At 44.5% G+C, this 11,366-nt stretch overlaps 1 protein-coding gene and 2 pseudogenes across 3 annotated transcripts; all 3 read left to right on the top strand.

Moving 5' to 3' along the window:
* Window positions 1-4,470: 4,470 nt before the first annotated feature.
* On the top strand, window positions 4,471-5,767 carry LOC308164438 (lupus La protein homolog B-like; the record flags this gene model as incomplete). Its single annotated transcript, XM_080538535.1, has 2 exons — window positions 4,471-4,599; window positions 4,862-5,767. 2 exons carry the CDS (start codon window positions 4,471-4,473, stop codon window positions 5,765-5,767), a joined length of 1,035 nt encoding a protein of 344 aa, XP_080394661.1.
* Window positions 5,768-9,225: 3,458 nt separating this feature from the next.
* On the top strand, window positions 9,226-10,211 carry LOC308164437 (NAD-dependent protein deacetylase sirtuin-3, mitochondrial-like; annotated as a pseudogene). The gene is made up of 2 exons: window positions 9,226-9,956; window positions 10,208-10,211. The product of its transcript is annotated as an NAD-dependent protein deacetylase sirtuin-3, mitochondrial-like (transcript).
* A 106-nt stretch (window positions 10,212-10,317) lies between these two features.
* Window positions 10,318-11,287, top strand: LOC308164436 (NAD-dependent protein deacetylase sirtuin-3, mitochondrial-like; annotated as a pseudogene). Its single transcript has 2 exons — window positions 10,318-11,032; window positions 11,284-11,287. The product of its transcript is annotated as an NAD-dependent protein deacetylase sirtuin-3, mitochondrial-like (transcript).
* The last annotated feature ends 79 nt before the right edge of the window (window positions 11,288-11,366 follow it).

Here is an 11,366-nt window from a genome sequence, read left to right as displayed (position 1 = left end):
CCCATATACATATACATTATTGTAGAGACCCATAGACATATACATTATTGTAGAGACCCATAGACATATACATTATTGTAGAGACCCATAGACATATACATTATTGTAGAGACCCATAGACATATACATTATTGTAGAGACCCATAGACATATACATTATTGTAGAGACCCATAGACATTTACATTATTGTAGAGACCCATAGACATACACATTATTGTAGAGACCCATAGACATATACATTATTGTAGAGACCCATAGACATACACATTATTGTAGAGGCCCATAGACATATACATTATTGTAGAGACCCATAGACATATACATTATTGTAGAGGCCCATAGACATATACATTATTGTAGAGACCCATAGACATACACATTATTGTAGAGACCCATAGACATACACATTATTGTAGAGGCCCATAGACATATACATTATTGTAGAGACCCAAAGACATATACATTATTGTAGAGACCCATAGACATATACATTATTGTAGAGGCCCATAGACATATACATTATTGTAGAGACCCAAAGACATATACATTATTGTAGAGACCCATAGACATATACATTATTGTAGAGACCCATAGACATACACATTATTGTAGAGACCCATAGACATATACATTATTGTAGAGACCCATAGACATATACATTATTGTAGAGGCCCATAGACATATACATTATTGTAGAGGCCCATAGACATATACATTATTGTAGAGACCCATAGACATACACATTATTGTAGAGACCCATAGACATATACATTATTGTAGAGACCCATAGACATATACATTATTGTAGAGGCCCATAGACATATACATTATTGTAGAGACCCATAGACATACACATTATTGTAGAGACCCATAGACATATACATTATTGTAGAGGCCCATAGACATATACATTATTGTAGAGACCCAAAGACATATACATTATTGTAGAGACCCATAGACATATACATTATTGTAGAGGCCCATAGACATATACATTATTGTAGAGGCCCATAGACATATACATTATTGTAGAGGCCCATAGACATATACATTATTGTAGAGACCCATAGACATTATTGTAGAGACCCATAGACATATACATTATTGTAGAGACCCATATACATATACATTATTGTAGAGACCCATAGACATACACATTATTGTAGAGACCCATAGACATATACATTATTGTAGAGGCCCATAGACATACACATTATTGTAGAGACCCATAGACATATACATTATTGTAGAGACCCATAGACATATACATTATTGTAGAGGCCCATAGACATACACATTATTGTAGAGGCCCATAGACATATACATTATTGTAGAGACCCATAGACATATACATTATTGTAGAGACCCATAGACATATACATTATTGTAGAGGCCCATAGACATATACATTATTGTAGAGACCCATAGACATTATTGTAGAGACCCATAGACATACACATTATTGTAGAGACCCATAGACATATACATTATTGTAGAGACCCATAGACATTATTGTAGAGACCCATAGACATACACATTATTGTAGAGACCCATAGACATATACATTATTGTAGAGGCCCATAGACATATACATTATTGTAGAGACCCATAGACATTATTGTAGAGGCCCATAGACATATACATTATTGTAGAGACCCATAGACATATACATTATTGTAGAGACCCATAGACATATACATTATTGTAGAGGCCCATAGACATATACATTATTGTAGAGACCCAAAGACATATACATTATTGTAGAGGCCCATAGACATACACATTATTGTAGAGGCCCATAGACATATACATTATTGTAGAGACCCATAGACATACACATTATTGTAGAGACCCATAGACATATACATTATTGTAGAGGCCCATAGACATATACATTATTGTAGAGGCCCATAGACATATACATTATTGTAGAGACCCATAGACATATACATTATTGTAGAGACCCATAGACATATACATTATTGTAGAGACCCATAGACATATACATTATTGTAGAGGCCCATAGACATATACATTATTGTAGAGACCCATAGACATATACATTATTGTAGAGGCCCATATACATATACATTATTGTAGAGACCCATAGACATATACATTATTGTAGAGACCCATAGACATATACATTATTGTAGAGGCCCATATACATATACATTATTGTAGAGACCCATAGACATATACATTATTGTAGAGACCCATAGACATACACATTATTGTAGAGGCCCATAGACATATACATTATTGTAGAGACCCATAGACATATACATTATTGTAGAGACCCATAGACATACACATTATTGTAGAGGCCCATAGACATATACATTATTGTAGAGACCCATAGACATATACATTATTGTAGAGACCCATAGACATACACATTATTGTAGAGGCCCATAGACATATACATTATTGTAGAGACCCATAGACATACACATTATTGTAGAGACCCATAGACATATACATTATTGTAGAGGCCCATAGACATACACATTATTGTAGAGGCCCATAGACATATACATTATTGTAGAGACCCATAGACATATACATTATTGTAGAGACCCATAGACATACACATTATTGTAGAGGCCCATAGACATACACATTATTGTAGAGACCCATAGACATACACATTATTGTAGAGGCCCATAGACATACACATTATTGTAGAGGCCCATAGACATATACATTATTGTAGAGGCCCATAGACATATACATTATTGTAGAGACCCATAGACATATACATTATTGTAGAGGCCCATAGACATATACATTATTGTAGAGACCCATAGACATATACATTATTGTAGAGACCCATAGACATATACATTATTGTAGAGACCCAAAGACATATACATTATTGTAGAGGCCCATAGACATACACATTATTGTAGAGGCCCATAGACATACACATTATTGTAGAGGCCCATAGACATTTACATTATTGTAGAGGCCCATAGACATATACATTATTGTAGAGACCCATAGACATATACATTATTGTAGAGACCCATAGACATATACATTATTGTAGAGACCCATAGACATACACATTATTGTAGAGACCCATAGACATATACATTATTGTAGAGACCCATAGACATATACATTATTGTAGAGACCCAAAGACATATACATTATTGTAGAGGCCCATAGACATACACATTATTGTAGAGACCCATAGACATACACATTATTGTAGAGACCCATAGACATATACATTATTGTAGAGGCCCATAGACATACACATTATTGTAGAGGCCCATAGACATATACATTATTGTAGAGACCCATAGACATATACATTATTGTAGAGGCCCATAGACATATACATTATTGTAGAGGCCCATAGACATATACATTATTGTAGAGGCCCATAGACATATACATTATTGTAGAGACCCATAGACATACACATTATTGTAGAGGCCCATAGACATATACATTATTGTAGAGACCCATAGACATATACATTATTGTAGAGGCCCATAGACATACACATTATTGTAGAGGCCCATAGACATATACATTATTGTAGAGACCCATAGACATATACATTATTGTAGAGACCCATAGACATACACATTATTGTAGAGGCCCATAGACATATACATTATTGTAGAGACCCATAGACATACACATTATTGTAGAGGCCCATAGACATATACATTATTGTAGAGGCCCATAGACATATACATTATTGTAGAGACCCATAGACATATACTGTTGGAGCCAAAAAAGCTTTATATTATTATTTATGAAAAGCCACTTGAATGGTATTTTGAAAGTGGTACTTTGGCCCATAAAGACTTTTATTTTGAAAATGGGTGTCGCCCAATCTAAGGACATAATTGATATAAGGAAGTGATCTCTCCTTGCTTGAGCTTGATGAGTCCTGACACGTGAGGGTGCGACACAGTTTTTCAACCATCACGATAAACCACCACATTAGAAAAGATTGATTGTTTTGTTTGTTACAAGTTTTGTTTGATAGAAGTTTTGTTTGATACAAGTTTTGTTTGATACAAGTTATTTTGTTTGACAACTTTGTTTGATAACTTTGCTTTTGAATTCCGATCGGGGATAGGCCCGACCCAGAAGTGACACACATACAAACAAACATTGACACACGCGTACATACCACACCGCGGCAACATATGTTACTTTCGTTTGTTACTTTTATTTGGACTTTGGATTTCAAGACCACTTCAATTCATGGAAAGGTCCAGAGTCTGTGTTGCAAACGGAGGAACTACGAACAGCAGGTGCGTTGGAACCAACACCCACTCATGCCGGGTGTCAAAGCAATAATTATATTTTGGTCCTCGACGTGCTCCGTAGCACGCAGGAGAATCCGCTTTCTTGCCAACGTGATTTAGCGGAGTGTAAAAAGTCGGTTTGGAGACAGTCACGTAACATCTCTGAAAGCATTGCATATCTCACAACTAATCATGGCAGAGAAGAACGAGATGTCTCCAACCGAGCTGAAGGTGGTTAAACAGATTGAGTACTACTTTGGTGATCACAACCTTCCCAGAGACAAGTTTCTCAAAGAACAGTTGCAGCTTGATGACGGCTGGGTGACTTTGGAAACCATGCTGAAATTTAACAGACTGAGAATACTGACCACAGATTCCAACATAATCATTGAAGCTTTGCAAAAGTCCAAGTCTGGCCTTTTGGAAATCAGTGAGGATAAAGGGCTCTGCACACAGCGTGCGATTTCTGTTGCGCGTCAACGTTCCATTTTGAAGTTTGAATGGAAGTCTATGAGAACAACGTAAAACATCGCATCCCAATGCACACAGCGTGCGATGCAATTTCTGTTGTATGTTCTCATAGACTTCCATTCAAACTTCAAAATGGAACGTTGACGCGCAACAGAAATCGCACGCTGTGTGCAGAGCCCTTAAGACAAAAATCAGGAGGGCTTCAGCCAAGCCCTTGCCAGAAGTGAATGATGCATACAAAGATGCTATCAAACACAAATCTGTGTACATTAAAGGTTTTCCACTTGAAACAACTCTTGATGAAATTCAGGAGTGGCTGAATGTGAAAGGAACCATAGATAACATTCAGATGAGAAGAAACTTGCAGAAGCAGTTCAAGGGCTCAGTGTTCCTGGTTTTTGACACTGAAGAAGCGTCTAAGGAGTTTCTTGCACGCACAGATACCAAATCGTTCAAAGACAATGAGATGGTCATACTTTCAAGAGAGGACTACCACGCAAAGAAAGCAGAGGAGAGGAAACTGATGAAAGCAGAATCAAAGATTAAAGCTAAACATGATAAGGACGAAAAGCAAAAACAAGCAGAGGAAGAGGAAATGAAATCTCTGGATGAGCAGACTGGATGCTTACTGAAATTCTCAGGCGATCTCGACAACGTTTCAAGAGAGGACTTCCACGAACTGTTCTCAGGTCATGGTCAGATCAAATGGATTGATTTGACCACCAGGGGTGCCAAAGAGGGTACCATTCTCTTCAGAGGGAGTGCCAAGGAGGCTTATGATAAGGCCAAGGAAGCAAATGAAGGGAACTTGCAAATCAAAAACAAAGACGTTGAATGGGAGGTGATGGAGGGAGATGTGGAGAGGGAAACTCTGAAAAAGATCATTGAAGACCAACAGGAATCCCTCAATAAACGTCGAGGCAGAGGTGGTGGCAGAGGAAGAGGAGGCGGCGGCAGAGGACGAGGTCTCCCACAATCTTGGTTGGCTGGGGAACAAGACGACCTTCACGGTGACTGATAAGGAGGTCTATCTTCTCAGGACCGACCAGTTCGTCAGTGGCAACGTCAGGGAAGAATTTCTGCAATTGCCTGGGCGAGACCGGCTGGTTCACCTCTGCGACGAAAATACCGTGGGTTTTTACTTTTAAACTAGCCTAAATACTAAACTAATGTAGCCAAATAGAATGTAGCCTGCAGAATGTGAATGTCACTCCACAGACCAAATCAAAGAATAAGTCTGTTTCTAGTGTTGTATCCATGAAGGTGTGTTCATCCTGCCTGCCACCTCCCTCCTCCTCTCTCTACCTGTCCTCACACACCTGCCTCTGGCAAGCTAGCTAACCACACAACATCACATGTAGCTTCAAAGTCTCGTCGACTGTATGCACCAATGCTGGAGATGGAGTTGGACAGAAGGAACACCCTGTAGTGATGATGCTGCTGAATGCGACAACAAATTCTGGCTGCCTCATCGGCACTCTGATCGACCTCGCCTCCGACACGAACTACATTACCAACGAAGCAGCCGGTCGTCTTGGTCTATGCGGCGAGGATATCAAGCTGATTATTCATGGTATCGGGGGTATGAGGAAGACGATTGTGACAAAAAGGTACCCTCTGCGACTGAGGATGAAAACCCCCAAAGGAAAGGTGGCAGAGCATAAAATCCTCTGCTACGGACTGGAGAGCATCGCAGAGGTGAACCAGCCGGTCTCGCCCAGGCAATTGCAGAAATTCTTCCCTGACGTTGCCACTGACGAACTGGTCCGTCCTGAGAAGATAGACCTCCTTATCAGTCACCGTGAAGGTCGTCTTGTTCCCCAGCCAACCAAGATTGTGGGAGACCTCGTCCTCTGGGACGGCCCACTGGGCAAAACCGTTGGTGGAACCCATCCCAACCTCATTGAGGTAGTCGACCTGGCTGTCCACCGCTCTGACACTCACCTCGCAAGGAGCATGAGATCAGCATCAATGGCATACAAAGAGACTGTCCTGGCTCAAGCGGAGGAGAAAAATATACTTGCCCAACTCAAAAATGCTCTTTCCAAGCAGCTTGAAGCAGCCGAGACCTCAGGGAAGACTTCAGAGGCCCTGGAACAGCTGACACAAGAGAAATGCCGTCTGCAGCAGGAGAAGAGCGAGGCCCTGCTGGAGGAGTTCCGCAGTGCCAAACAGGAGATGCAAAGTCAGTTGGAGTCCCTGAATCAGCAGAATTCCAGGTACCAGGAAGAGCTCAGCAAGTCCAAGGAGCAGCTCAGCTCAGAGAACCTGAAGATCTGTAGCCTGTGCCAGGAGATTGAGGAGCTGAAGGAAGTTGCTTCTGTGAACTCCCAGTCTCTGGTGTCCCTGCAGGAGGAGAACAGCAGGTTGAGCCAGGAGTTTGACAGCAGCCGTAAGGAGTTCAGTGGGCAGCAGAAGTTGGGAACTGATCACACCAAACTTAATAAGCAGTTGCAAGAGGCAGGCAAACAGAGAAGACCCTGGGGCATTGGACTGGTGCGCCTTGTGGAGCCTCAACAATTCAGTTCCTTGTCAAAGCTTTGTGGAACCATAGCCCGGACCCGACGAGCCGCAGAGACCTGGCTGAGAAGGAGACGCCAGGCTCCGGACCCACTAAAGTGGGAGGCAAACGGCTCCATACTGTCCGCTGAGGAAAGAGCAGGAGCCTTCCAAGACCTGGCCCTCGCAGCCCAAGATGGCTTTGAGTTCCATGACTCGACCCTGGACCGCTTGGTGGTCCACAAGGATAAGAACACGGGACTCCTTCTCTGTGGAGGCAGAATCCAGTCCTGGATTGAAGACGGGACAGCCGTTCCTCTAATCCCATTCCATTCATGGCTAGCCACCCTACTAACAAGAGAAGCCCATGAAAGGAACCATGAAGGCATTGCCACCACACTGCTGCGCACAAGGAAGAAGGCGGGGGTAGTGCAAGGCCAAAGAAAGGTAAAGAAAGCTGTGAACGAGTGCGTCACCTGCCGTAAACAGAAAGGGAGATTGTGCCAGCAGATGATGAGCGACCTGCCACCAGAGCGCTCACAGCGTGCTGGCCCATTTGAATACACCACGCTTGACCTCTTTGGCCCTTTCGGAATCAAGGATGCCGTTAAGAAAAGAACAGTGTGGGCATGGGACTTTCACCCGGCCGACGCACCTCATCGCAATGGGGCTGCTGAAGCCGCAGTAAAGCTCATGAAGAGAGCACTCTCAAGCCTTGGAGGGACGATAGGCTCGCTCACCTGGAGTAAACTCCAAACCCTCTTCTACCAAGCGGCTAACCTAACTAACGAAAGACCGATTGACGCCAGGGCAAAAGAACAAGAAGACTCTGTCGAAAATGTGAACCCTAACAGTCTGCTCCTTGGACGAACCGGACTGGAAGGTGATACTTGTGGGATCGACTTGTGGTCCTCATCCCCGTGGAAGACTAGTGGCCTTCCTAGGCCTGACACTGGCCTCGTCGACTGACATCGCCCAATCCCCCTGGTTCTGTAGACACTGCCTCAGGACGTCACCGCCCCAAACCCCTTTAGGCTGGTTGGTGAACGCCATGCGCTGCCACCATGTCTAACACACTTGCACATACACGAAGTAAGAAGTTGAATCCACACTCATGAACCAAACCATGACAGAACACTACACCTCTGTCAGGGGAGGTGCCTGAACAGTGACATTGGCATTCTTCGTGATTGGCAAGTACAGCTGGACTATTGAAAAGAAAAAGAAAAAGAAAAAAAAAGAGAAAAAAAAGTGTTATGATATGATGTTATGGTCTGTGACCTCCATGAACCAGTTCAGTCGGTAAAGTGGGAGGTGTTGCGTTCACTAGGGTGACTGTAAGGGGTTAATTTCCAAACCCGGATATCCACAATGTGGGAGGGGCTTCGGGGATAAAATGGCGGAAACTGCCTTGTGTTTATCATAGTAGTCAAGAGGGACACGCTACCGGTAAGACAAAACGAATGTATTTACTGCTCTGCAGGGTTATGTTGTTCTGTAATATTAAGAGAATGTTTCTAAATGACAAAACGAATGTATTTACTGCTCTGCAGGGTTATGTTGTTCTGTAATATTAAGAGAATGTTTCTAAATGACAAAACGAATGTATTTACTGCTCTGTTGGGTTATGTTGTTCTGTAATATTAAGAGAATGTTTCTAAATGACTTGATATTCTGATACATTGCATGACTGTTATCTACATTTATATTTCGTTTTACATTTAGGTTTATAACCTGCTACTGCAAATGCTACTGCTACTGACTGTGGTGAACATTTTATACTGCAATAAACCACAAATCACCAAATTGAGTTATTCCAACGTTTGATCTCTTGGCACCCCGTTCGGTGGGGATACAGAACCGAACAGTATGGCAGCTAGTGCTGAGGGTTTGTGTTCAGCTCAGGACAGGACACAGAGATTCAAAGGTGGTCAACAACCACTACCTGCCATTTGGAGGCGACACTGCCTCTGGTGGGATGGGGCTCGAGGGCTGTTCTCCAGGGGGGGTGGGAGGGGGGAGCTCCAAGCAGCAGCTGACCCTGGAGGATATCGCTAAAAACATCAGAGAGCGAGAGTACAAAAGGATTGTGGTGATGGCAGGGGCAGGGATCAGCACCCCTAGTGGCATACCAGACTTCAGGTCCCCCGGCAGTGGTCTTTATGACAACCTCCAACAGTACGACCTGTCCTATGCAGAAACCATATTTGAGATCAACATCTTTCACCACAACCCCAAGCCCTTCTTTGCCCTGGCTAAATAACTTTACCCCGGGAACTACCAGCCCAACTTGACACACTACTTTGTACGACTCCTCCACGACAAGGGTCAGCTTCTCAGGATGTACACACAGAATATCGACGGGTTAGAGAGAATGGCAGGGATTCCTCCTGGGATGCTGGTGGAGGCACATGGCACATTTGCTAAATTGCTACTGCTACTTGTACTGTGTGTCTGAGAGAATACAAGGGAGAAGAGCTGCGTCCTGATGTGATGAAGGGGGTGGTTCCTAAGTGTCCCACCTGTAAGGGCGTGGTCAAGCCTGACATCGTCTTCTTCGGGGAAGAGCTTCCTCAGAACTTCTTTAACTACCTGCGAGACTTCCCCCTGGCCGACCTGCTCATCATCATGGGCACGTCTCTAGAGCTGCACAACAGCGGAGAGAAACGCGCTACAGAGAGTCGTGAGAACAGCACAGAAGATCACCGGCGCCCCCCTCCCCTCTCTGGAGGAGCTGTACAACACACGCTGTCTCAGGAGGGCCTCCAAGATCTCCAGGGACCCGACCCACCCTGGGCACGTACACTTTGTCAAGCTGCCCTCGAACAGGAGGTACAGGACCCCGGCCGCTAAGACAAACAGACTGAAGGACTGCTTCTACCACAGGGCCGTCAAGGCCCTGAACACAGAAAAGGCCTAAGTTCTGGGCCCAGGACAGTCCGGACGGATTGTATGGCAGCTAGTGCTGAGGGTTTGTGTTCAGCTCAGGACAGGACACAGAGATTCAAAGGTGGTCAACAACCACTACCTGCCATTTGGAGGCGACACTGCCTCTGGTGGGATGGGGCTCGAGGGCTGTTCTCCAGGGGGGGTGGGAGCTCCAAGCAGCAGCTGACCCTGGAGGATATCGCTAAAAACATCAGAGAGCGAGAGTACAAAAGGATTGTGGTGATGGCAGGGGCAGGGATCAGCACCCCTAGTGGCATACCAGACTTCAGGTCCCCCGGCAGTGGTCTTTATGACAACCTCCAACAGTACGACCTGTCCTATGCAGAAACCATATTTGAGATCAACTTCTTTCACCACAACCCCAAGCCCTTCTTTGCCCTGGCTAAATAACTTTACCCCGGGAACTACCAGCCCAACTTGACACACTACTTTGTACGACTCCTCCACGACAAGGGTCAGCTTCTCAGGATGTACACACAGAATATCGACGGGTTAGAGAGAATGGCAGGGATTCCTCCTGGGATGCTGGTGGAGGCACATGGCACATTTGCTAAATTGCTACTGCTACTTGTACTGTGTGTCTGAGAGAATACAAGGGAGAAGAGCTGCGTCCTGATGTGATGAAGGGGGTGGTTCCTAAGTGTCCCACCTGTAAGGGCGTGGTCAAGCCTGACATCGTCTTCTTCGGGGAAGAGCTTCCTCAGAACTTCTTTAACTACCTGCGAGACTTCCCCCTGGCCGACCTGCTCATCATCATGGGCACGTCTCTAGAGCTGCACAACAGCGGAGAGAAACGCGCTACAGAGAGTCGTGAGAACAGCACAGAAGATCACCGGCGCCCCCCTCCCCTCTCTGGAGGAGCTGTACAACACACGCTGTCTCAGGAGGGCCTCCAAGATCTCCAGGGACCCGACCCACCCTGGGCACGTACACTTTGTCAAGCTGCCCTCGAACAGGAGGTACAGGACCCCGGCCGCTAAGACAAACAGACTGAAGGACTGCTTCTACCACAGGGCCGTCAAGGCCCTGAACACAGAAAAGGCCTAAGTTCTGGGCCCAGGACAGTCCGGACGGATTGTATGGCAGCTAGTGCTGAGGGTTTGTGTTCAGCTCAGGACAGGACACAGAGATTCAAAGGTGGTCAACAACCACTACCTGCCATTTGGAGG

Source organism: Nansenia antarctica, assembly GCF_963989245.1.
Source record: "Nansenia antarctica genome assembly, chromosome: 8".
Classification (NCBI taxonomy): Eukaryota; Metazoa; Chordata; class Actinopteri; order Argentiniformes; family Microstomatidae; genus Nansenia; species Nansenia antarctica.
The sequence above is the reverse complement of the archived record's forward strand: the minus strand, read 5'-3'. Positions and strand labels throughout refer to the sequence as shown.